At 37.9% G+C, this 27,340-nt stretch overlaps 1 protein-coding gene across 1 annotated transcript in view; it reads left to right on the top strand.

Annotated features, from left to right (window-relative positions):
- Positions 1-1,104: 1,104 nt before the first annotated feature.
- Positions 1,105-27,340, top strand: part of PRIM2 (DNA primase subunit 2) — a 132,267-nt gene continuing 106,031 nt past the window's right edge. The window contains exons 1-4 of the mRNA XM_050894337.1: positions 1,105-1,261; positions 1,923-2,026; positions 2,334-2,413; positions 9,146-9,266. Of these exons, the coding sequence (XP_050750294.1) occupies positions 1,105-1,261; positions 1,923-2,026; positions 2,334-2,413; positions 9,146-9,266 (462 nt within the window). The remainder of the gene's footprint in view (positions 1,262-1,922; positions 2,027-2,333; positions 2,414-9,145; positions 9,267-27,340) is intronic.

Here is a 27,340-nt window from a genome sequence, read left to right as displayed (position 1 = left end):
TTGTGATCCTTGGTTTTGGGTATCATCGGAGCCGCCTAAGATTCAGATGATACTGCTGTCGCTAATGTGAACAGGGGAACAACAGCAGCTGACTGATGAAAAACAGTAGTTGTGCCAATCTTGAGGACAGATGTTGGGTGCCATGGGAGAACACCTCAGGTAGACCCTTTGGAGCCAGCCTCACGGGTGCCTCGGCCGCACGGGGTTTATGCACTGGGGTTGTGTGGCCAGGCCCTCCGCAACGGCGGGCCACCTGATGCTGCCTGCGGCCTGGTGCTACCGGCGGACGTTACTCTGCTTTGGCCCCCCGGGAACCACTTCACTATGCTGATGTTCAGTATTGTGGACACAGAAAATGCCAGCGGGCAGGCGGGTGGTGGAAGCGACCGTCACCCAGACACCCGCAGCCATCCCTGCGCCTCCCAGAAATTCAAAGTTTGGAGGAAAAAAAAAGAGGAAGCGTGTTTGTTTCATTTGGTGCCAAATATTTTTAAAGATCATCAGTCGTGACAACCACAAACTGACAGAAAGCTAGTTACAGCGCATCACACGCCGTGAGAAGATCCAGACAAAGAGACCCATTCCATCAGTTTAAATATCTGGGTACGGTGGGCCAGGCACCATAGAGGTCCCTGGGGGGCTAGAGAGGCCGCGGCAACCTGCCCGCACGTAGCAGGAGCCGCCATGTTGGTTGTGGGCACCTTTCATTGGGACGCCGCACGCTTCGCTGTCGCCAGCCAATTGCCGCGCGGGAGGCGTGGCCCCGTCTAGGCGGGGCTGGGCGTCAGGCGCGGCGGAGCGGCAGGGGGCGCGGCGGAAGTAGGCGGGGTTGGCTGTGCGCGGGAAGCTGGGGCGCTTGGCCGGTGCGCGGCAGCAGGTGGGGGCTTCTGCGTTACCGCGGCGGGCGGGGGCAGTTGCCATGGGAACGAGGGGGTCGGTCGCTACGGGAGGGGGCCGGAGGCAGCCCCGGGGCGGCTCGGTGGCGGGCGGGCCTTGTCCGAGCCGAGGGCCGGCGGCGGTGGCCGCCTTCCCTCTCCTTCCTCCCGGTACCGCCTCCCTCGTGGCTGAGCGCCCGTGTCGCCCCCAGGCTCGCCGCCGGGGGAGATGGAGTTCTCCAGCGGCCGGGCGAGGCTGAAGCAGGCGCGGCTGGCTGAGGACCGGCGGGAGCTGTACCCTCACAGCCTGCAGTTCTACCTGGAGCCCCCCACGGAAAACGTCTCTCTGGTGGAGTTTGAGAGCTTTGCCTTCGACCGCCTGAAGCGTGAGTAGCGTCCCCGGCCGTCCCCACATCGAAGCTTTTGATTCTTCCTGTCATGGCTGTATGTATTTTTGGCGGGCTTAGATGCTCTCTTTGCCTGTTACGATTGTGAACTGGCTGCCTGCTCGTGCTGAAATGAACCCCCTTTAAAGGAAAACGTGTTGCTTTAGGTATTTCAGAGAGCTGTGACTGATTTCACAACGAGTGTTTGGTGTATAGCAGTCAGGACTATATAGGTTTGGTTTACGCTGGTGGTTTTTATGAGCATGTTTCACTTTCTAGGTGTTGCGACATATTTGATGTCTCTCAGTACAGCGGTTCAGATCATTGTGCCTGGGAGCAAGGGGTCCCCTGAACTCCTGAAAACCACTGGATCCAAGGTTTCCATCATTACGGTGGAAACCAGTGTTCTGGGACTGATCCATCAGAGTTAGCTGTCTCCCTTTCCTTGTTGACTGTATGGATCCCAGAGTTGGGTGAGCTGTTCAGGACTTGTGGGCCACACCTTATCTTCCATATATCTTACCCCTTTGCTCCCCATAGCACTAAAAGCAATTCCTGTGGCCTTCCCCAGTTTCTGCATTTCCCAAGACATGATACAGTTAGATTTCTTTTCAATATGTTGTCTCTAACATGGACTTTTTTTTTTTTTTCCCCTCCCCAGTGCTCAAAGTAGTCGAAAACCTTGGTGTGAGCTATGTAAGAAGTAGTGATTCATACAAAGCTAAGCTGGAGACTGAGCTCCGGAAACTTAAGTTTCCCTACAAAGTAAGAAAATCAAAAAAGAGAACTCTCTTGCACTTTATTTTCTTTATTTAGAATTTTTGAATGACGTAAAAGTAGACATGATAAAATATTATTTCTAAAACTTAAATTCTGTCATTTTGTCAAAGATGTAGTTTTTCTTTGAGAGTATATGTTTCTTTCTTTAGGACAACCCCATTCTTTAATAGTCTTGCATTGGTTGTCTTAAAGATGAGTATTAATACACTGTTGAACAGCAATGATAAATTAATTGTGGATTTTTAATCTGGGAGAGATTGTTTTGCTGAAATAATAATAATATGTTCTGTAGGCTTTGGTTGAGGATGATTATGAGGCCAGAAGAAAAGACCATATCTCTCATTTCATACTACGCCTTGCTTACTGTCAGTCGTAAGTACTTTTTGGATTATGCTATACTCTTACTATTAATTTTAAATTTATACAGATACTACATTGCTTTATTATAGACATTACAAATATTTTAGAGTTGCATGGTTACTAAATAGAAAGGTAGGCTCAAACAGTTTTTTTGCTAGGAACCTGATTTCAACTGTGATGAAAAGGGATACTCGGGATCAAAATTAATATCCAGTTTTTCTAATAATTAAAAAAAAAAGTATAAACTTTTGGGTTTTATGCACAGAACATTGATTTGAGTCTCTTCCTTTTGACATCTTTTTTGAGATTAAAGCACTGTAGTATTAAGTGTTTGTCAGGCATTCAGAGTGATTGATAATTTAAATTAACTTAACTGCTGCATATGCTTAAAGTGTTGATTACTGTCCAAAGACCTGACAAAGTAAATAGGCTTTATATTATTGTCTAAAGAGAGAGCCTTGTTTCTGGCAAACTAAAAATACCATCGGAGTTTGAGGTTTCCTCTACTGACTCTGCTTTTCTTCCAAATTGATTGCTGTGGATGTTGCACTGCAATTTTTTTGGTCGTGTGACATCTCAAGCACAAAGTTGGTCCTGTCAAGTGCATTCCTTTTGCTTCAGCTTTAGTTTTTGGATGAAATTATAGAGATTGTCAGTGCTTGATGTCTGTTAGCAGCTTTGTTATGCATCGGTGTGAACTCCTGACTCCTTGCCATTGCAGTCCTTTTTTAGAATTAAAACTGGGAAATATGAAGTGTGTACTGTTTTGAATTGTTAATTCAATTGCACTTTAAGTTGCAACATAGTTTGTTTAAATTAGATGAGTGTGATAGAATACATATTATGATACTGTGATAGCTGACATGACTGAAGTGCTGCTATGAATGGATACAGATTTATAAGCAAAAACAGACCGGGAAGGCGAGTAGGAGGGATTGTGCTCTAAGCCAAGATATGGAGCTGGAATGGATGGGGTTTTTCCTTGGAATGGGTCATGAGACAGTTGAGAGTTTTAGGGAGAGTGTTGGAGAAGAGACCAAGGTGGCTAACAACATGGTAGGTGCCTGCTACAGAACATCTGATCTGAATAGGAAGTAGCAGAGGCCTCAGAAGCCTCCAAATGGAGGAAGCCTCACCATCACAGGCCCTGGGTGACTTTAAACCCAGTGAAATCTTCTGGATTATTCACATCCTATCAGGTTGCCCTTCCAAAAGACATCTGGGCTGTGCTGAAGACAGTTTGTTGATGTACGGGATTGATGAGCCAGCTAGATCTGTGATGCATGTACAATGAGGAACAGGTTGTGGATGTGAAGATCAATAGCAGCCTTCACTGCAGTGACTCTGATAGTATAATTTAAAATCCTGAAAGGGAGCAAGTTGGATAACAGAATTACAACTGAAATTCTTTCTACCCTTGTAGAAAGGGTATTCTACATGTATTATTTGTGGTTATGAATAACAAATGTAATACTGGTTTCTTTCTAGTGCTTATGTTTGTTGTGTATTTTTTCATAAATGCCCTTAGTCATACTGGTCCTGCTGATTTTTACAAGAAAATATCTTGCTTTACCTATATTGTAAGTTTCTACCAAAACCCCCCTAAAAGGTAGTATCCTTAAGTAGCCTGGGACTAAAAAGCCCCTGAAAACTTCATGTGTCTTGTTATGCAGCTAGTGGCATTTTGAATAGTCAGTTTGGTTTCCGTTATCCTCTCTTGTAAAACTTTTCTTTAAGCATTTAGTTATTATTTAGATGGGACCATTGCTTTTTTGTGGGAGATGAGACACTTTGAGGGTGTTGGTAGTGACACATTTGAAGAAAGTTCTGCTGTTCTGGAAGGTAGAATTGTCTGGTGGCAAGAATCTGATCTAGAATTCACGAGGCATCTATTTTTGGTTCGTCTGTGGCTTCAGGAAAAATGAGTTTGGGTCAGATTCACAGAAGGCAATACAAGCCATGTAGCAAAAGCCTGAAGGTTAGGTTTTTGGTTCAGGAGTGGAATTCACTAAGCTTTGTCCACTGTGCTGAGAAGGGAGGAAGGCATAAGTGAATGACAGTGGGTAGCATGCTCAGTGAAAGGCTGCATCAGTCAGAAATAACCAAGCAGGGACTTGGCTAAACATTTGCCTTCGTCACTGATGTGGTATCTTTCCCCCCCTGCTCTGCATCTCTGTAATGGCTCTGGAATCTCCTGGAATTAATGATAGATGCAGATAATTGGACTGCTTTCTTTTGCTCTGCAAGCTATCTTTTTCCAGATCCTTGTCTTTTGTATGAGAGCTTATTTGACTGCAGTGCTTGCTTAGGAAATAAGTGGGAGATGTGGTTCAAACCCTGTGTTTCAGGGAAGTGTCTTAAGAATTAAGCTATAGGCAGGGCAGAGGTGGGCAGCTTGTTGAAGGTGAACCACTGTGCAAAAATGAATACAAGCTATTTTGGGCCACAGAATCAGCAGGAAAGAGCCTGGCTTTGTAGTCTAGGGGGAAAGACCCCTTCTTAGGGAGGAGGGGCCTTGGGTAGAGCTCCAGGGCATTCTTTAAACTACCTGCAAATGTATTTTTGTGTTCCCGTTTATATACAGATAGTTTGATGCAGTGTTTCAATAACGCAGCTTTATAGTCAGTTTCCACTTAAACTAGCTTTTTTTCTTTCTTTGAAAAAGTGGACTTAGTGCTTACTTGTAAAATGGAAAATAAGCACTGTGAGGTGACCCTACCCAGCATTGTTCATTCTCTCTTGAAAAGCAGCTATTTCAGGGATGAGATATTTCTATGCTCTAAAACTGGCATGTTCCTCAAAAGATAAAATTGGGAGACAAATAGAATATACTGTTCTCTAAGTTTTTGTCATATTAGGTCAGAAAAATAAGCTTGGCACAAATCATTAGGTTAATTGATGAAAGCTATTAAGGTAGGAGTGTTTGAAAAATTGTACTTAAATCGACATAACTGCAAACTAGGTTGAATTCAGTTCCCTGTGCCAGGCAGTTGTGTTTACAGGCTTGTTTTCCTGTGACACCGCCTTTTTAAGTTTCCAGTTGGCCAACAGTGCCACCCAGGGGTATGAGTTTACATCAGCCTTTTTTTCTGGTCTGCATCAGTCCTCGCTTATAAATTGGATTGTTTTGTTTTGGTTTTTACATGACGTGGCCAGCTCCATCATTCTTGTCAGTTAAATTTGTAATGTAGTCATCATCTCTTGACTGTCCTTCTTCTGCCTTCTGAAATCCAAGACTTTGAAGCTTATTCCCATATAATGTTGCTAAAATATGGTATGTACAGTCTCGAGTGAACAGTCTCGTCCATACCCTTCTTTCACACCTCTTGTAATGTCACTTATATCTGTCAAGACCAGGAAATAGAATAATCTTGTTTCATTTGCTTTCATGGCAAACACAGCTCTAAAGAGAATTTTACTTGCATGTTAGCCATGACCATGCATTTCTGCTTCTGTCTGTTGCATCTCTCTTCACTTTATTAGATTAGCTATGAAGAATCTTGAAAGTCACAGGAGCATAATCATCACTTTACTAACTTAAGATGGAAGAAATAAATCTTGCCTCTGCTCTGACAGAGAAATTCTCTCTTCTATTCAGGAAACTTTGAAACATACTTTTGTGCCCTTTTTTTTTTTTTTCTCTCTTCCCTGGTCTGTGTCACATAACAAAGACATAAGTTCTTTATCAAACTTAGCAAGGCCTTTTTTCTACTTCCTGTCATTTTTTTTTCTATATGATAAATTAGACTTGTGTGCTGAAATTGCTGCCTCTTACATTGACTAGCATTTACTTTTGTGTGCTTTTTGTACCCATGTTCCCCTTGCTGTCTACCTTTTGAAACTTAAACTCTGAGGAGTCTCCTGGTGTTGGTTGCCTAGTAAAATAGAGCTCTGGCCCATGCCTAGGCTTTTCACAAGTACCGTAAGTTGTTGGTAACAGAACTCTCATATTTAATTGTGGAATGTGAGCTACTAGTCTTAGGTTCCAGATTTATGAGCATTTTCATGTCTTTTTATAAAGTACTTGTATGTTGATGCTTCATAACAAACATGCTGGTCTTTCCTACCACTCCTTGGGGGATGAAGAGGATTTCCCCCCCCCCCCCCCCCCGAGTGCTGTTCCCTGATATGAAAGAGCCTATTCTTTCATATTATTTTTCTAGTCAGGAATCTACTGATATGGTTTAAACTGTTGAGTATTCTGCACACAAAAAAGTGAAGTGGCAAAAACTGAGATGTTCTTAATGTCTGTGCTTCAACTACCTGCAGCTATCTCATCTTCAGCAGCAGCTTGGTTAGTTATCTAATTATAGTGACATTGCTTTTCAGTTAAGCTGGTGGTTTTGATAATAAGTATTATTACTAATATGTGTCTGGAATGAGAGTGTACGGTTTTAAAAAATGTTAATACTGAGTATAAGACGTGATTTGGGTTTAGAAATTATGTAAAATTTTCCGAAGACATAAGAAAAAAATGAACATAAGTAATGCCTTAATGATGATGTTCCTAGGAAAGTCAGTTTTAAAGTATATGCTGAATGTATACAGTAATGTAAGCCAGCTCATCAGCTAGTTTGTCAACTGTAGGAAGAATCCAGGTAGGTGTGTGTATTGTATTAGAGATAACAGTAATATTTTCATGTTTTGGTAGCTTAGGTGGTGTCGTGGTTTAACCCCAGCCAGCAACTAAGCACCATGCAGCCGCTTCCCCCTCCCAGTGGGGTAGGGAGGAGGAAAAAAAAGTAAAACTCGTGGGCTGAGATAAGAACAGTTTAACAACTAAAGTAAAATGAAATACACTACTAAGAATAATAATAATACTATAATAATAATAATAATAGTAATGAAAAGGAATATAACAAAAAAAGGAAATAACACCAAAGAAAAGACAAGTGATGCACAATGCAATTGCTCACCACCCGCTGACCGATGCCCGAGCAGTGATCCACCCCTCCCGGCCAACTCCCCCCCTTTTTATATACTGGGCATGATGTTCCATGGTATGGAATACCCCTTTGGCTAGTTCAGGTCAGCTGCCCCGGCTCTGCTCCCTCCCAGCTTCTTGCACACCTGCTTGCTGGCAGAGCATGGGAAACTGAAAAGTCCTTGACTTAGGATAAGCGCTACTTAGCAACAACTAAAACCTCAGAGTGTTATCAACATCATTCTCAGACTAAATCCAAACCACAGCACTGTACCAGCTACTAAGAAGAAAATTAACTATCCGAGCCGAAACCAGGACAAGTGGGTAGGTGGGATTATGGCCTTTGATCTACTCTCCTGAAGGAAAGCAAGAACAAGAGACTGGCTGGCCTCCAAAGTAACTATATATGCTTGATATTTTTTTTTTTTTTTTTTTTTTTTTGCTTGGGAAAACAAATGCAGTGTAAAGCTGATGAATTAGGGAGAGAGTAAGATTGTCACATCCTAGGATTTTGTTACTGTCCAAGATGATCACAGAAGAACTAAAGAAGATGAGTCATAAAGGCATTAACTTCCATTTTAAATTGCACAGATTATTAATACACCCCAAGCACTGAAACTGTCCACAGGGTTATACTTTACAAAGCACCTTAACAGAGCCTTTCCATGTGGAATTATAGTTTGAATAATAATTACTTTTCTCCAAGCCATATTTCAAGCAGAGGTTTTGTCCACAAAAAGACAAACTGCTCTGCTGTAATTCACTGATCCCCTATGGGAAAAGGTGCTTAAATATTGTAAGGAGAACATATAAGTGTGCAGTATTTCTGCTCTCTGTGAATTGTCATGGCAGTAGCCCACAGCGTAGCTCTCGGAGGACAGTTTAAAAGAATGCCCTGTAATAGCGAGATACAGTAACATCTGCATTTTGTGCTTGTATGTACAGGGTGGCTTTTGTTACTAGTATTCTGGTACCTACTTGCTATAGCTTTGAATAATGTGCTGATGCCTGGGAATCTGAGTGCTGGATGTAGAGAGTAATATGAGTGCTTAGAGACTGGCTTCAGTGTTGTTTTTCTTTTATGCTGTCTGCTGACTTCTGTCCCTGTGTTCTTGTTTATTCTCCTACTTGCTCACCTGCCGTTGCTAAACCCCTTTTGCTCTTTTGTCAAGTGTTAGATGTTCTATTTGTGTTCCTCACCCAAGTTCATTGTGATATATTTTCCTTTTGCCTGCTTCCAGGCTATTTGTTGCCTAGCATAGAGCACTGTTGTCATAGTATTTGAGATGTGTGCGTGTTCCTTCAGCTGGTGATACCCCAAAAGTGAGAATTGAAAGAAATACGCTTTGTAATGTATTTACCTCATCAGATTAATTGTGACGTTAATTGTACAATGAAGAAATATTGTGCCATGTTGAAGAAAAAAAGCTGTCCTTTAAGTACTGAAGGAGAATGTTATCTGCAGTGGGTTATTCTTATCTAAAACAAGTAAGAAATGGTGAGTACCCTTTAAAAGAGACTAACAGCTTTGATACCTACGGAACAATTTTTAGTGTTGAGATTGACTAGTCTGTTCTTCCAAAACATCTGCAGTCATGCTTCTGTGTGTATTGTCTCTTCGCAAGTCTTTTCTGATTGAGTGCTCCTTCCTGAAGGTTTCTTGCCTTCTCTTCCAAGCTCTTCAGTTTGTGGGTTCCATGCCAAAGTCAGCGTTACATTTAATGCTATGTTCACTAGGTTTGACATCTAGTTTATAAAGGAAGAGAGAATGCATAATCAGAAAAATTATTACGGTTTTTTTTTTTATTATTTCTTTGCAGCGAGGATCTCAGGCGTTGGTTTCTTCAACAAGAAATGGATCTCTTGCGATATCGCTTCAATGAACTAACTGACAGTTTAAGACAGAAATTCCTGGAACATGTTAACTTATCATTTGAAGCTGTAAGTATGTTACTTTCTGTATTGGTGTTATGTTGCACGTGCCTGTTGTTTTTTAAAATTCTCATTGAGATAGTTTTAGTACTTCTGTTTAAAAAAAAAAAAAGTGCAGTTATGGCTTTAAAAAAAGAACCACACAGAACTTCTGAACTTGGAGAATAGTGTGCATGCCACGGAAATGAGGATTAAGTGATGGAATTTTGTGCTGCAACAAGAGAAGCTCAGTCTGCTTCAGTCAACCAACACTTAACTGAAAAAAAAATGTAATTACAAAGGTAAGTTAGTGTTTACAAAAGCTGATAGGAGGTATTTTTGAATCAAGATTCTGGATGGGTTAGATCTAGTCTATATTCTTCAGATATAGCATTTGTATGTCTCATCTGTCCATCAGGGCAAATAACACTAGGTCAGAATTACCTTGCTTTCTTTTACATGTAAGTGATGAATTGTGTGATAATTCACCTTAAAGGTTTCAGTGATAAGAAAGCAATGGCTGTGTTTGATTCTAACCTGAAGTGTGTGTGCAATCCATTCTCATCAGGTTACTGACTTCAGTTGGAAAATAGTTTTGGTCAACATATGTCTTTATTCATAAACTTTGCTCTAGAACCTTTGCAGTCTACTAACTACTTTTAAGATGTTGGCTTCTTGCTATAGTAACCAAAACAAACCACAGTGACCTGGGGACTTCGTACATCCTACCATTTCATGAATACTGACATCTGGAAAACTATGTGAAAATTAAAAAGACATGCATTCAAGGAATACTTAAGGTAGCTGTTGAGGACATAATTAAAATTTAATAATCAAAGTATGAAAATCCTGTATGGGTTGCTCAAGAGCGTAACTTACTGTGTAATTGTCACTGTGGCTTAAAAATAATAGGCTTCTACTTTGCAAGTATATTTTTGACACATGGTTGTATGTTTTTGCATGCTAAAAATAATTTCGATTCCACTTATTTGTGCATATTATGTGAGTTACTGTAGCTACAGATGTGTAACCAAGACTATGATTTAGCTTAAAAAAAAAAAAAAAGGTGATATTAGATACAGTAGTTAAAAATTGCCTGCTGTGTTGAAGGATTTGTATATAATTTTAAAAGAAATGATGTACAATTAAATAATAGTTTTATTGTTACATAGACTTTCTACATGCACATACACATAAATTATACTCTTTTCATTTAATAGCCCATTTGATTTTGGCCTGTTAAGTACAGGCTATGGAGAATGCAGAATATAAGTTGTGTCCAAAATTCTGTACATGCTCTTATTCCACAGTTGTTGCTTTCTCATTAGAACTTTGATTCAAAGCTTTTTTCCCTTTTGACTTAAACTCATTCTAGTTCTTTACCAACTTATGAAAAACCTTGAAAATACCAAATCTGTGTAGACAAACAACTGTTGTTTTTGAGATGCTCTGGGGATATTACAGAAGAGTTCCTGCTGTTACATACTGCTTCATTTGTCTGAGTGGATTAAAGGAAAATGTCTATTGCAGTTTCTGCATTAATTTCAATAAAATTTTGCTTTGCAGCTATGAACTATTTTGTTAGAAAGCTCCAGCTTTGCCTGTAGCTCTCAGAGTAAACTTAAATTAATAAAAATTAATGTACAGTCATCACTCTACTGAAAAAAACTTTCTCTTAAAATACTGCTTAATTAAAAGAACTTAAATATTCTAAAATATGTGGCTGACATGCATTATATGTTGCTGGGTTGAAAGATCTCGCACCAGTGCACGTTGAAAGATGACTTGTGCAGTGTTGAGAATTAATTTGTCTAGCTAAACAGTAACACAGGGGCTTTCCTAGAGACTATTAGAAACGTCATTCTTTGGTTCAACAGACCTTTCAGCGAGTGGTGTGTTTGTGGAGCTGTATTTCTGTTGCTTATTCCCCAGTCTCATATTGTCCTGTCACAGTTTCAGCATTCAGGCTTGAGAGAATAAATTAATGTTTGCAGGTTGCTGGAAGTAGCTAGGAGTATGGCTTGGTTCTGTACTATTGAATGTGCCTTCAATATGTCAAAATGATTAAGAAGGTATTACTTTCTTATGCCTGTTCAGGCAACAAAGCATCATTTCATTGAAAATCTACTTCCCTGCTTCTACTTTTTACCCCCCTTCCAATTCCGGTGGGAATTTAAGCAAAACTAATCCCTCCTTGCACTATCATGTATAAAACATTTGAATATTACTAAGGAATTCCATATGTATCTGAAACAGGTCTAGACTCTATGGTGCTATGTAGGGGCCACTAAAGAGTAAGGCCACTGTAAAAGTAGTATTCTTTTTCTCAGTGTTGTATTTGTAAATGGCTTTAAAAAGGAAATGAAGATGAACTATCCTCTTCATACTTCTCTGTTAGAAGTTACAATGTTTTCCTGCCTTATTGTGCATAAAACAAGATGGAAATCAAACTTTGTGCTCTACCTGTTAGAAAAGGAGATAGTCTTGACGAAAAAGAATTAAGTTCTGATATTACAATTCAGTTTCTGTATTGGTAAATAGATAGAAATTCTACTATGGGATTTTAATTGCTTAAGATATCCCAAGAAAGATAGTTAAATTTCTTTAAAGAGAAGACAGACACCTTGCATTTTCTAGATAATGGTTCTGCATTTCAGAATTGTACTCTGAGATAGACCAGAGCTGCTGAAGTTCAGACCTCGGTGTACTCTGGTGTAGCTATGTCTCCAGTTAACAATTCTAAGAACCACTGTAAGAAGCGATTCTCAGTATTTAATAAAAGACCTGGTGAACCCTTTTGTGAGGAGGAGGAATAAATGGATTGTCTTGTACAGTTTTGTCACAGTTGTCTTCATTTACAGCAACAACAAAGCGAACCTAAGATTGAGGATTCAATAACTATCGCTTCTCTCCTTTTCAGGTTTGCTTACATGCATGAGAAAGTGAGACATATTTCTATAATTTTTTGCAGGGATTTTGCAGACTAATTCCTGAGATTTTGTGAATTATAGATTGAGAATTATTGCTTTATAGAATCAAAAAGTCTTCAATCCCATGCAGGAATAATACTTAATCAGCTGTTAAGATCTTCTTTGAAGACTTTAGCACCAAAGATTTTGTTTAGCAACTTTTTGGAAAGAATGGAGTTGTTAACAACTAGATGAAAAAAAAAAAAATCAGAATTTTTTCATTTTTTTTATATGACAGTCAGCTGTGGAGAGCTTGAAATGATAGTAGTTCTGATCTCATGATTAAAGAGAATTTTAATCGAAGAGCAAGAGCTTTCTGAAACTAAAAATAGAAATGAAATTTAGTGAAAATGAATGTTTTAATTTTTATAATAGGATTTCTTATGTCCTGTGACTGACACTTATATTGCTGATGGAGCACAATACATGGGAAAGGGTTTATTAAAATAAGTAAATATTTGCTCAGCGGACCTTTACCTGATTATAAAGATGTCCTTTACTTGCAAAAGGAAGGCTATAAACTGTTCAAAGTATTCAGATTAAAGATGATGACTTCTCTATAGTGAATTTGTGTTTGAACACGCATAGGATTATGATGATTCAAAATTTTTACAATGTTTGTGAAAATAAGCTTCTCTACATTTAGTATAAATTATGGAAATTTGAAGCTTAGGTAAGTTCTTACTTGAAATGTTTTTACAAAGCTGTCACTGGATTAAGTTAGTCCATGTTTAGTATTTCTGTGAGAAGCCTCTAGAACCTGGACTTCCAGAAAAAAAATGGAAGTTTGCTTTGAGTTTATATTTGAGACACTTTTTTGAGCTACTAACAGGTAGATTGCATTTTAATCACTTGTAGGAAACAGCTTTGGCCAATCTGTTTCCTGGCAGGTGCAAGCACCAAGCCTGGACTGGTGCTGCTCAGCTTACTGGAACATTGGTTTGGTGCTCAAAATTTTACAGTACTCTGAAATATTAGTGTTTATATTATCCTACCAATTTATGCCAGCATGGGCTAGAGGTAGAGTGTGTGGCATTGAATAAAATGTCGAGAAAGGAAGAGGGTAGATGGAAAGCAAGAGTAAAAGTGGGGGAGCAGGAATGATGGACCTCATTCTTGCTCTCTCTCCCCCCCCCCCCTTTTTTTTTTGTGTGTGGTGGTGAGCTGTTAATTGTAGCTGTACCATAATGTGAAATGACAGCCTCATGAATATATGGGTTTCCCTTGTTGCAACTTCTGTACATTTTTAATTATTTACACTTTTATGTTAGACTCTGATGTAGATGTTTGTAAACTGTTATTGAGTTTGGGACCCTGCTGGAGCCTTTGACAACTGATATTCTTCCAGTTAGTTGTAAATGGTAGGGGGGGAAAAAGTTACATAAATGGCAGTGGTCTTCTTTTGTTTAAGCGTGTATATCTTAGGTTGGATAAGAAGAGGTTGTCAGGTCACTGGTAGCAAGGGCTGAGGTTGTTCCCAAGAATAGAGACTGATGAGGATTATTTGAAATGTTACTATTATTACTTCTCAGTTTGAAAAACTCAATGGTCTCAGCTTCTGAGAGGATGTATTCAACATCTCCGACAATAACTTGCTTCAGCTTTTGCTTTTTGGCCAGAGTTTGGGACGGTAGTGAAACTATTTTCTTTTTTTCTTTTGGTTAAAGCATTCTGTGTAGTGTAATGAGTGTCAAGCTCTTAATCAGAACACCAAACCTCAACTTTGGGGGGGGGGGGGGAGGGGGGCGGGGGGAAGGTGTTTTAATGAAGTGCTGTTTTGCCTGCAAATAGTACAAAAATAATACAGACTGGTGTACTTTGTAGTATCTGAGACTAGTTGTCTTAACTAGTTCATTTCCATAATTTATTTTCTAATTTTTTTTCTAAACAGCTTTAAAGCTGTTGGTATTGCATTAGAAAATAAATTATTTAAGATTTGTGCTGTTCAGACACTTTTAAACTTTTTTAGATATCTTTTTAAAAATTAAAACACATTCAATTTTGAAGGTGATTTCTGTCTTAACAGTCATTTGTACACCTCTCATGAATAGCTTCCCCCTCAAAATTATTGTATTGAGAACTTAAATAATTCAGAATTTAGCCTGTGTTTTCTCTGAAATAAGTTGTGGTTGAACCATGGTGTCAAAGGTGATGTTTACAATATAGCCTCCTTTCCAGTAAATAGAAAGATGCTGAAGAAATTTAACTTTTGAACTTTACCTTTGACAGTAGTTAGAACTTTTGGGGGCAAACAGGAATTATTTATATACACACACACTCACTTGCTCTGTGATACATTATTTGGTAGAAGTCCCTTCCATGTGTTTTCCTGGGAGTGGTTAGGCTTGACTTGGGAGGGGTTGGGCTTGGCCTGGGAGCAGCATTTGTTATATGACACTTTTACAATAATAACTTTTAGGAAATAATATTTTTATAAAATATTATTATAGGTATTTACTAGCTCATTTAAAATGTAGTTTTCTTAGAGCAGTGCCATCTAATTGATAGCCAGTTGTGGGGTATTTCTCTTGATGTTATCTGTTCCCTGGCAAAATGGCTATTTGAATAGCATTTGCTTCACGTTAGTTAAAATCCTGCTGTCTTGCAAAGAGCATCTAGTTGTTCAGCTTAGCGCATTGGACTTAAAGGAACATTTGCTAAACTTTCTATTCAGTAATTCTGCAGTTCTGTTGTTCAGTAAAGCTTATTTTTATCCTTATTTGACACTTTAATTTCTGGACCTCAGTCTGTAATCTTGTCTGTCTTGACTTTTTATGTAACACCTCATAGATGGCTTGCTGTCAGGTGCCCACCAAATTTTGGGGAACTGCTTAAGGGAGAAGAGATTGGAAGACTGGTTAATAGTCTTGCCTGAAAACTAAGCTTACTTTTTAAAAAAACCAAACCACCACGCATGGATCCATGACTCACTCCTTTTCCACCTGGTCGTATATGTTTTTGTTATTTTAGCATTAGGTGGTTTGCCAGCCTTTGAATATGTTCAGATGTGAGAGTTTCCTGCTTTTGATGTTTCCTTGTCCTGAAAGCAGAGAAGTGCTACATTGCCTTTCTTGACACTTTAGTATGGGGCATTCAATATGAGAAGAAGATTCTGCTGTATAATTGTTTCTTTTTTTTTTTTTTTTTTGGTGAACAAGAAATACTTACTGATCTGTTCTCTGTTTCTAGAGCTTGCTTATTTTTAATCTGTACTTTAAGAGTATTTTCCCCTGATATGTTGAATGGTTTTCTATCGCAATAACAGGAGAATCATGGAATGGTTCTGAAGGTATTTCAGAATGTTTTCAGTCTATTCTATACTTCATGTACTCTAAAAAAAAAAAAGAAAGAAAAAAGGTTTTTAAGGGACAGTGCTGTCATCATCCAGATAAATACTGAAGCTTTTTAGGTATTGCATGTAATTTTCAGCTCTCAAGGCACATTAAATAGTCTATGTGCAGATTCAGTCACATAGGGAGCACAGGAAATCCTTAAGCAGCACTCAAGAGAAGTAAATGCTGACATTTAAGGTGACAGAGCCCATCAAAGAGAATATGCAAACACAGGTGTGCAGTTGAGATTTACATTAATTTAGGAGATGAAAGGATTAAAATCTTGCTATAAATGAGTAATTACAGCAACGATGCCTGGCAGTTTCTGGCAGTAAAAGCCACTAATATAGATTTTTAAGATATTTAAAGGGAAATATAGTGACTATTTTAAATATTGTAGTCATTGAAGAAAATATTTTAATCTCAAAGTTCTTCAGTATATGAAGGAATTATATAAAGTAAATGGTTTTACAGATAAGTGACACTTGGGCTTTAACTAGAAAGTCATTTTTCTTTCTTGCCACAAGCTGTGGGCATCTGATGTTTTCCTTTGTTTAAGTTAGGAGTGCCTGATTTTATTTCTGCCAGATTGTGATACAAGACGTGTTTGGAGTCAGTTGACATTATGCCCAAGCCCCATTTTGTCATGTAACTTTGTCAGTGAGATTGGTTGTCTGTGTGGTTTTCCACATGCCCTGCTATGTATGTACCCCCTCATTCGTCCCCCTGTTCCTACTCCAACCTTTTCACTTGTCCTTTTCCCTTTTTTCTTGTAGCTGGTTATGCATGCCCATGTCAGAAACCCTTGAGAAATGACCTTACTTACACTTCTTTGTTATAATAGTGCTTTCAGACCTTCATATTGTGAGATAAATCCTGGTTTATCGATTTGATGTTCTGATAGCCTTTTTGACATAATCAGAATATTTATGGCAACTGCCACAAGTTGTTACTGAAAAGCTTTCAATGGGTCTGTAAGTTTGAGGAAAACTGCAAAATATCTGGGTCATTGGTGTTCCTAGAAATTCCTGAATTAAGGTGTTGAGCTTCCTATTGTTCACAAATTTGGTCTGAAGAGGACCTAACACTGGGAAAGTAATTAATCATGATGATGATGATAACCTGAAGCCATAAAAATAGTGTAAATTTATTCTTTCCTTCACTCTGTATGCTGCTTATCTTTTTCTTGCCCTTCAAGGCTGTGTCTGTGTATGTCATATTGCACAGTAACTCCTAGATCTTAGGCTGGATTTTTCCATGCTTTTGAAATACAAATGGGCACCTCTAATATATTCTGCTTCTTTCAGCAGTTGTTTTAAGATATTTTGGAAAAGTGACGGGAGTATTCTCTTTAGAGTTTTATTTACACTTCCTCCCCCCCCCCCCCCCCCCCCAAAAAAAAAAAAATATGCCAGCTTGTGCTTTATAGCATTAAAGGAGAAATTGGGTCAAAAGTTACCTAGTCATACTGGTATCTTAGCTTTGTTCAGTAGTTAGAAGTGGAGTCCCCTGGATTGGCAACTAACATGCCAGTTACTGTAAATTAGTATTTGGAGTAATGTTTCCTTAAAAGGAAACTCTGCTAGCAGAAGTCTAAAATTTTTTTCTTTTCATTCCTTATGAATTTAGCTTATGTGTTAATTTCTGTAATTATTAACGGTTCCTTCTTTCCATGAATTTGACTTTTTCCTCAGCTGTTGCTCAATCCTTCTGTTCCTTAAAATGACAATGAATAGAACTTTCCTCTTCATTGCCTTTTCATAGAACTTTTCATATAGGAACTGTCACTTATCTAATTCATTTTTCGACAACTGCCACATATTCTGGGACCTTTAACTTCTAATTCCTGCATAGGTCTGCCATACTCATTTTGCTATTCTCTCCTGTTCCTCAAATCAGTCTAGTCCTCCTTCTCCTATCACAAAGTAACCCTCTGTAACTTACCCATCTCAGCATCTTGCATTCCTACTTCCTGTGTACAAATCTTAGCAGAAGCAATGCCTAATTTTGGTCTTAAATTCTGGGAGATTCTTCCACGCCATAGTCTGCTTCAGTGAAACTGATAATGCACTTAAGCTGTTCATAATCTTTCTTTTGACAGGATTTAAATTTTGAAGAAAATTTAACAATTCACTGTCTGTCTTCAAGTAATGAGCTCTCCTGCCAATATTGTATTCAATACTTCATCACTGAATTAACTGTGTGTAGCATTTTTAATGCTTGCTTTTTCTTCCTCTATTGAAACTACTTTCTAGTCTACTCAGTCATGCTTCTCTTCTCTCATTGTGTATGGCTGTGGATATTTTGATTATTTTCTTTTAACTCACCCTTTCTGTGTTCTATTCCTGTTGTGAGGGCAATAGGATTCAGTTCTTCAAATTTTCTTCTTTTTCATGGATGTGTGGTATCAGTCATACTATGGTCTCAACCCTTACCTGACAGTTAAAAATACTTTTTTGCTACCAGTTCTTTGTTTTCAATTAGTTTTGCCTGTCCGACTTTCTCTTTTGGATGTTCTGATAGCTTATATTTAGTGTGGCAAAGCTGTACTTTTCCTTAGAACACCATTTACTTCTTGGCACTGTCAGAAGTATCTCCTTTGAAGCCCTCAGTCTGAGTTTCAGCCTTTTGTCTGCTTTGCCTTGCATAATTTTAGCTGTCCAAGACCTACCACTTGTTCTTAGACATCAAATGAAAGATCTGTCCTTTCAGCATCTGCAGCTGAAGGTCTCTGCAGGTGAGTGATACATCTTATATTGATTTGGAAGATCCAGTGAACTTCTGGTTCCTTTCCACTTGGTTCTTGTGAAAACTTGCCACGAAACTTGTTCATCTTAACCAGTCAGACTTTGTCTCTCTCTGAGGACTGTTTAAGGGTCTCTCTTCTGTTCATGTGGACCAAAATGTTCTGTGGTTTCTTTCAAATCGCTATGTATTTCTTCTCTTTTTGCCTTTGACTCTTTCAATAGCACTTTGAAGATGACAGTTGTTTCATTTGCCTTGTGCATGAAAACTTCACAGCTTTGCTTGCAAAGTCCCTGGCACCTGTATATTCATGTCTCACAGTGGTGGTCATCATTCTGCTGCTTTACTTTCCTTATAACTTTTTTTTCCTAATGTCCAACCTACCTCTACCTTTAAGTAAGTCTATTTGTTCTTGTTCTAACCACTGATTGAGAAAGGTGGGTTTTTTGTTTTGTTTTGTTTTCTTCTTCTTTGTATTTGCCTTCTACATATAAGATGACTCTAATTATGCTTTCTTGTTTCTTCTTTTAGCCTTCCTTTTAGCCTTCCTTTATGTGTGGTGGTTTGTCATTTCTGTGGGTGTCCTTTGCCATTTTTTAGTGGGGCAACATCTTTTTTTTAAGTGCGGTGTCAGCTGGTCAGAATATTCCAGCTGAACCATTACCAATTCTAAGATGACATGGAGATTAAATTTATGTATTCTTTGCATTCCTCCCTGCTCCGCCCCCCCCCCCCCCCCCCCCCAATAGCATGATATAGTGACTCCCAAGCTGGAGATGGGGAGGTCGCACAACTGCTTTTCTCAGCGCTCCTGGTTAGTCAGCCCTTCCTCTGTTTATACAGAACTGGCTCAGATGTAAAACCTTGAAGCGTCTCTGCTGAAATACAGCCTTCAGTTTTAGACCAGATTCTCTTGTCTGATCCCATTCTCTAGAGCCCTTGCAGTGTCCCCAGCCTCATGGCATTTAAATATGTAATCTGCTCCTATTTTAATATGCAGGTTAGTAACTAAAATATTAGATTTTAGTTTAAAATTAAATAATTGTGGAACTTGGCTTAATATGTCCGTCTATTTTTGAGTTAAATTCTTTCATGCATGGTTTTTCCAATTGTTTTTGCACCCAGGTTATAGGAGATTCAGTGGAACGTTTGGTCATTTGCTCGTGAAAGTGTATTATGAGAGTGACTTTAAGGGCTTTTGACACAATATGACACCTGCTTTTTTCCCCCTATCCCTGGGGTCTGTTGCACTGTCCTAAAGGCAGTGAGATTGGTTTAACAGAATTTGTTTTTTTGACAGATCCACATAGGCTGTTACTTGTCTCCTGTGTTTTTTCGTAAGTGCTATCAGATGCTTTGATTTGTTGCTGTACCTTTCCAGGAATTTAACTTGATGTACTGGAATGTGGAGTGAAATAGAATGTAAAGTTTTATCCCAAATTTATTTTTCAGTGATGTTGTGGTCATCATCTTGACTGTTCTGATTTCCTGTGACCCTTCCTTCTTCTTAACTTCAGACTGTTCGTTCCTTGAAATAGACATATTTCCTCTTTGTTGCTTCCATAAGAAATGAAAATTAATAGTTATTATCATGTCTTGATCTGTGGTATAAGGATGATGTATAATTGAATTTAGATTCCCTGCAATGCTTCTGTTCTGTGTTATCTTTCTGCAGTGTGCAGAAGAAATAAACTTCAAAGTGTAGTATATTTCTTCTTGAATACATCTTTCTGTGTTGCTGTTTCCTCTCCACAGAGCATAAAAAATCCTGTTTAAATTATCTTAGAACTTCACCTCTGAAAAGCCTCTTGAAATGTAAAAAATATTAGGACTTTTTTATAACTTCTAGGTTAGATGCCTTATTTTTGGGTAACTGCCAGTTGTTGCAAAATTAACCATCTTAATTTTTTTAATGCTGTTATAAAGCACATTAATTAATAAAATTCTTTGGATCATAGTAATTGGGAAGGAACAGCAGATGGGAATAGTCAGTTGGGGGAGCTAACGCTCTGTAGTGCATCTGCCAGCATTTGAGATGAAAGAGTAAGAACTGCAAAATAAAAGGAAAGAGCAAAATGCATTACTGTTAGAGTTAATTTTTTTTCCACAGTAGCTCTTTGATGTTGCGGTTGAAGTGCTTTTTTAGCAGCTTTAAGCAGTAGAAATTAAACTTCTTTAATTTCCATTTTTATGATCAGAGCACTCCTATGAGAGACTTTCTGATATCATTATTCTGCTTTCTTCAAAAGCATTTATGTCAGTAGTGGGGCAGTTGTATAAATATTTGTAGTTTAGCTTCTTGAAAAAATGTTTTATGACTGCCTTTATTGGGTGCAGAAGATCCTGAAGTCAGATTTGGATTAATGAGAATGGGACTAGTTTGTGTCCTTAGTAAGGACAGATGTAGGCGAAAGAAAATACTCAATATCGTGTCTAGCCACTAAAAGGCCATGACTATAATTATCCATTTTGGTACCAGATGTGTAAACCAAAATGTTCTTCTGATTGGGTTTATGGCTTTGTGTTTCAGAGGCATCAAATAATATTTCTTCCTTTCCAAAACAGGATAGAGAAAAATGCTTAGAAGTGGAAACTGTCTAGAGCCTAATTTTACAGTGTGGAAACTTATGTCAAGCTAAAACAGTAACTATGTCCAAGTAGGCTGCAGTTTGCATTTGTGAAGGAAATGGTTCTGAATTTTATCTTAGTTTCCTGCTACTTGAATCTTACATTTGTCCCTTTGCTTGAAAACCAGTGATGCTTGTCTTACAGGCGACAGCAAAGGTCAGAAGTGATGCATGTCTAAGTGGGAAATAGTGCCTTATTGCCAAAGTAAGCTAAAAATACGTATTCTGTCACTTAGCTCCATGCTTAAAGTCATAATAGAAATAAAATTGTATGTGGAAAGGCTTAGGAGTAGGTTTTTTTTTTTTTTAAATGCTAGAGTTTGTTAAATAAGACAGTGAAACATGTATACCATTAGCACTTTAAAAAATGTAACAGGTTACTCTCATCTTAAAGTACTTAATTTCAAAGGAAGTAATAAATTTCTCAGTTTAATCATTCAAGTTTCAGAAGACAGATTGAAACCAAGTGGCAGCTTTGTCACAGAATTGACTGTTCCTTTTTTAAAATTGTTTTTTGTTCCAGATAAAGAAAAAAAAACCCAATGATATCTAGGTTTATGGCTACCTCTTGTAGTTGACTGTAGTTATGTATTAGGGGAAGAAAATCCTAGGGAGACCTCTTTTCTCAGAAGTATTAGCAGCATGGGAATCCAGTTCAGCCAGTACGTAGTACTCTTTAGGCCATTGTAGTGCAGTCCGAGGATTTAGTAGGCCAACTGGCAGGTCTGTTTGCCAAGCAGTCTTATTGTCTTTTGCAAAGCAGTCTTACTAACTGGCTGCAACCCAAAATAAATGGGTTGATTGCAAAGCAGCCTGAGTATTCTAGTGAGCTAACATTGTGAGGGATGGATAGATGGGGTGAGGTTTGATTAAAACATTTAGGCTTAAAATGAATTGTAGTATTCTCTTACAGACTTTTTTAATAAAGCTCTATTCACAGGAGAATATAAACACATCTCATAAATCTAGAGGAGAGGTGGAGGGGAGAACGTGCACTTGCCATTTTTTTGTGCACTGGCAGGATGGATGAGGAGGGGTCTTTATTTACCCTTCTCTAATGGATTCTTGAACTATAAGCATGACTTTGTTATTAGTCATGGAGAAAACTAGCATTTTGCTGCAGTAATTCTAGTTGCATGTATTTATTTGCACATATGGTGTTGGTGATGTTCTATAAAATTGTGGAATTAAGTAATAAATGTGATTGAAGAATATATAGCTACTGGGGATGTCCCTTTTCACCTTCATAAACATAATGAGCAACAGTTTGTAAATGATGCAAAATGCTAATTAAAAGTTTTAATTTGGTAATCATCTCGGTTTGATTAGAAACAGATGCTGATTATCTGCAGAAATCTAAATGGACCCTTAGAAGATAGCTTTTATTGCTTAAAATTGACTTGTGAAACTGAAGTCAAACTAAAACACAAACTGTACAGTTACTTATGCCCCCTTCAGTGCACTAGAGCACTATGATTCTTACTGAATAGCTTTATGTGGTTCATCATTTGAGTTAAATAGGACCTTTAGAGTCCCCTGTAAGGTTGAATCCTTCTGTACTGGGTACTATACACGCTCTTTCTGGTTTGAAGTACATTCTCTTCCTGCTTTGAAAAAGTTACGTGCTTTGAAATAAAAATTGCAAAAAAGGCTGCAATAAAAACGAGACGATGAATAAAAACATTCTTCCTCCTAATCTAGCTGAAAACAACCAGACAACATTTGGAATACAGTCTGAATCCTGAGGCAGATGTTCTGCTGTAACCCTGGATTTCTAAAGTAATATGAAATGGCAGCTGTACCAGAAACACGGTGGAGAATAGGTATCTTCTACACCACATTCTTCAGCTTATGATAGAAGAGGTGGGAAGGGTGCCCAAACTACTTGTGTGCTCATGTGCTCCAGCACTCAGTAGTTGACCAGGTCACACCTGACTGCCATTTATCTAATGGCTTGGAAATGATGGAAGAATAGCAAGTCCTAACCTGTTCTTTGTAGATCCTCAGTTCTTAGCAATCGGTAATTTTGGATTCCTGGAATAAACTTAGTATAGACAAGGAGAATGGTGTCATCAAGTGTCCTCTCTTTTTCTATAAATATTTTAGACATTCTTTTGGGGCATAAGGGAAGAGAAAATTAGGAAGTCAATAGTGTATTTTTAAAAATTATATCCATATGTTATTCAAGAAGAAATACATTCTTTGGATAATCAAGGTATTAAGTTCTTTTGCAGTGGTTGAGGTTAAGAATGTTTCCAAAATGAATTTATTCTTCGCATAACAGTGAATGCAGTAACTTCGGAAATGTTTATATTGTTCCTTAGCACAGCAGCATAAAAGCTGATAGGACAGTTTGTGCAGAATGTAATTACACTGCAAGTAGAATTTACTAGCAGTTGTTTTGGATGTAAGCTTCATAAAATGGTCTGCAAACATTGAAATAACTCTTCCCTGCTAATCCTGTGATTGAATCTAGAGAAACATTTGTTAACAAGTTTTTGTAAAATTGAGTCTGATGTTAGCATCCTGATTTGTAAATGGAAGAAAACTTGTTGCCTTATTTCTCGTAAGGATCTTCCATTAGCTCTTCAGTCATGTGTGACTCGAATATGTATGTGGTGATGTTTCTAGAATAATCTGTAGTAGTTGTTTTATTCAGCTTTCCTTTTCATGGATGTAGGGAAATATTTGTCAGGAATGTGGGAAACTGGACCTGTGTCGCCAAGTTTCTCTGTGATTATGGTAACCATGAATTAGCTGCATAGTTGAGGAAGATCCATAAAATGTCCTTTCTGTGCCCACTCCTGACTTTAAAAAAAGCCCAAACAACATTTCAGTTGATGGATAAGAATACATAATAATTCCAAGTGCAGCCCTTTATATTTTTAGGGATACCAGCAACCTGAACTTGAGCTAAAATAGTAAGTTGTAGTACCATGGAAAATACAATTTTCTTCTTAATTCATTTGTGCCTGCCTGGCCAAAAAGGAATTGATATCTCTTAAGAAACATCATCAGATTTGTGAACAACAGATTTGTGAGCCTCTGGAATGTTTTATTTAAGGCTTTTCATGCTTTTAATCTGTAGGACAGCTGGGAATGATGTTCTTTCCTAATCAAGCTAGTATTCATTAACTGGCTGAATACACTTTAAATTTATATTCTTAAATTTAATGGTATCTAGGTTAATACTTTTGTATTCTAGTTATAGCTTAGTTTGTACTGTGATGTGTGGCAGTGGAGGAGATTGACTAGGAAATGATTGTTTTGTCTGTTTCATACTTAAAATTGCAATAGAGCGCAGTATTGAGAGACTGATGCCATCTCTTTTTGAGAAGGGTGTTGTGCCATTTGAGTAACAGCTGCTCAGTGACTAAAAGCAAGTTTTAAAAAGTTCAGTTTCTAAGGACACCAGTGACGTGTGCACGTAAATACCTGAAGCTGAGTCTTGGTAAAGGAAAAGACTTGTGCATTGAGTTCTTGTTCCTTACTGGGAGACTTAGAAACAGCAAAATTAAGTAGTTGTGCGTGTATGGTAGTATAATGTGTGCATGCATCTTTATCTGTTCATTAAAACAGAGTAGGAATATCAAATTTATTTTGAAGTTTTTGGACTGCCTCACTGCCAGTGTTTGTTTAACCAAGCCTTACATATTAAATTATTCATATTTTAATCTAAATTTATGTGTCTTTGTGTTTCCAGGACAATTCTGTGATTAAAAATCAATGAATAAACTGCACATAGAAAGCAAGAAAACTAGAAATAATGCAACTTGTCCCAAATCTTTGCTTCCTTCCTTTCCTCTCATGCCTTCCCTTTTTATGTCTTGATTTTTATAATTTTTCTAAGTCTCAAAAACTTACGATGAAGTGTTGAATTGTTTCAAGCTACGATATGTGACCCACTGTCACTGAAAAGGGAAGATCCTTTTCCTGGTGTTATTGTTCTTTGCTTGTGCGAAGCAAAGACTGACTTGGTGATAAGCAGTTTCAGTATATTAAACTGGCAACAAACTAACGAGGCAGAATTAGTGAATTGTTTTCTGTGGGGTGAGTTGAATCAGTTCAGTGTGGAGGGTCAGATGAGCACCAGATGACGCCCTCAGAAGAATTCTGTTGATTTTTTTTTTTTTTTTAATATCTTTTGAACATCACAGTATTTTATCTGGAGAACATCACTGAGCGCTGTCAAAAGTTAAGCAGTCTGTTTATCTTTCCGATCTTGATTAGAATCCTAAAAGCTGTATTTAATTGTGTGTAATTTTTTAATGATTACCGGAATGTGTTCTTGCGGGTGCCATTTTAGAGATGAAATTATTAAATGTACAAACCGTAGTGTTCTTATTAAAATTAAAAAAAAAAAAAAAAAGGGCAGCTTTTCCAGCTTCCATGAACCAAGAAAAATTGGAATACATGTTTCCTGATGCTCTGTATACAGAGGTACAGGCATGACCTAACTGAGAGCTTGAGTCTGAGTTTAGACTATAAGGAGCTTATTTTCATTGCATTGCATCTTCACTCAATTTTACACAATTTTTTGTGAAACTGGTGAAATCCTTAATGCCCATGCAAGGTTATTGTTAATGTTCCAGTCTTTAGGGATGTAAGTTTTATTTTTAAATGCGTTCTGGAGTCCTCTCCCAGCTTTAGTTAGCGGCTAGGGATATCCTTGTTTCTTCTTCCTCTCTCTCCATTAGCTGAAAACCTGAAGGCAATGTGAATTTGGTGAAAAGGCAAGGAGCAAAATGTTTGTAGGGCTGCTGAAGGTTTGCCGAACCTGTAAGATACTTGAGGCTGTAAGAAGTAAATTATTTAACAGCTTTATAAGTATTACTTATTTATATGATAAATATTGTTTAAAAAATACAATTTCTGATGAAACAATATTTTTGGTAACACTGTCCACAGTCTTATCCAAATCTTTAGTCATGGCCCATTAACCTATTTTTCTGGAGGTTTTTCCAGGATCACTTTTACCCTAACAGTGTTAAATTTTTTGCTAGTGAGATGCAAGAAAATCTAAAATTACTGTGACTTTACATCTGTACAAGATTGATATGGTCAAATTACTAAGGAAGAAGGATCTAGACAGCTTGTGAAGTTTGGATTTAATATAATTATTTTATGTATATATTAAAAGATACAAACCCCTTGAAATTAAATGTAATACTGAATAAAATGGTTTTGTTGATGAAAATGAGCTAATTGTTTTTTGAAAAACAAATAAGCAAGGAATCCTTGCCTTTCCCTCTTCTCATTCTCCTCCCAATATTGCAAGCCTGTCTAAAACAGTCACTGAACTGTTTTAATGGCTTACTGTAAAAAAAAAAAAAAAGAAAACCCAAAAAAACCCACAACCAACAAAACCAAAACCAACCCTATCTTTGGCTCGATTTGATGTTTTTTCAGTGAGATAAACTAGAAGAAATAATGCAATTGTAACCACTATAGCTATACAATATGTAGTACTGTTTTTATTTGAAGACAGTTTCACCAAGGGTTTGGAATGACATGGTAGACTGGGCTCTCTTAAGCATTTTCTACTGAGAAAGCATAAAACTGTTACATTTAGAAATTGGAAGTCACTGTTCTGGAATTAAAATTAAAACTTTGGTCTATACTAGGTGAAAGGCAAGCTTGCAGGCTGATGTGGTGACTTAGATTTATACGTATTTAAACAAGATCTGGAAGGAGTAGCAGGGTTTTGGTAGCACTGTGTGAAATTTGTACATAGTTCCAGGGTGTCACATTTGAAAAGCGGGCATCTTTAAAAGAGTAACAAGAATAAGGTTGTTAGTGAGAGTATTTGATAGAAAGTGTTTTCTCGTATCATTTACACAAACACATTTAGTTGTTTTGATACAGCTACTTTGTTAAAGAAAAATGTTTTCCTTACAGGGTGTTTTTCCCTAAGCATTAGATTTTCACATGCAGAAATGCAATGCTACTGTGTATTTCCTCTGTCTTCGAAGTTACATTCTTCTGCCTTGCTGGCAGCTTTATTATTATTTTTTTAAAACTGATTTTCCTGAGAGACTACTACAGATTACGTCAAGATGCGGGCAGGGTAACCATAAGCCTTCTAGACATCGCTGCATTGGCCATTTCATATGCATCTATTAAATCACTTTCATAGGGGGGATTTGCTGAGCTACTCCTCCAAGTTTGACATTAAAGGGTCCTTCCTATGACTTCCAAGAAAAGTATTCTGTTTTGTTTCATTTTCTCAGTTTTTTAACTGAGAAGAAGGAAAGAAGTTTTGTTTAAATGCCCACTTAACTGCGTAGAAGTATTAGTCAACAAATTAGATGTTCTGCTTCATTCAGAGAAACAGCTGAACTGCTTATGCACATCCCTTTCCATGGAGAGGAAGGACACTGAGTGTCTTTTTTATCTTGCATTTGGAGTCTGGGTATCTGTTGCATGTGATA

The sequence above is a fragment of the Gymnogyps californianus genome, chromosome 3 (assembly GCF_018139145.2).
Source record: "Gymnogyps californianus isolate 813 chromosome 3, ASM1813914v2, whole genome shotgun sequence".
Classification (NCBI taxonomy): Eukaryota; Metazoa; Chordata; class Aves; order Accipitriformes; family Cathartidae; genus Gymnogyps; species Gymnogyps californianus.
The sequence above is the reverse complement of the archived record's forward strand: the minus strand, read 5'-3'. Positions and strand labels throughout refer to the sequence as shown.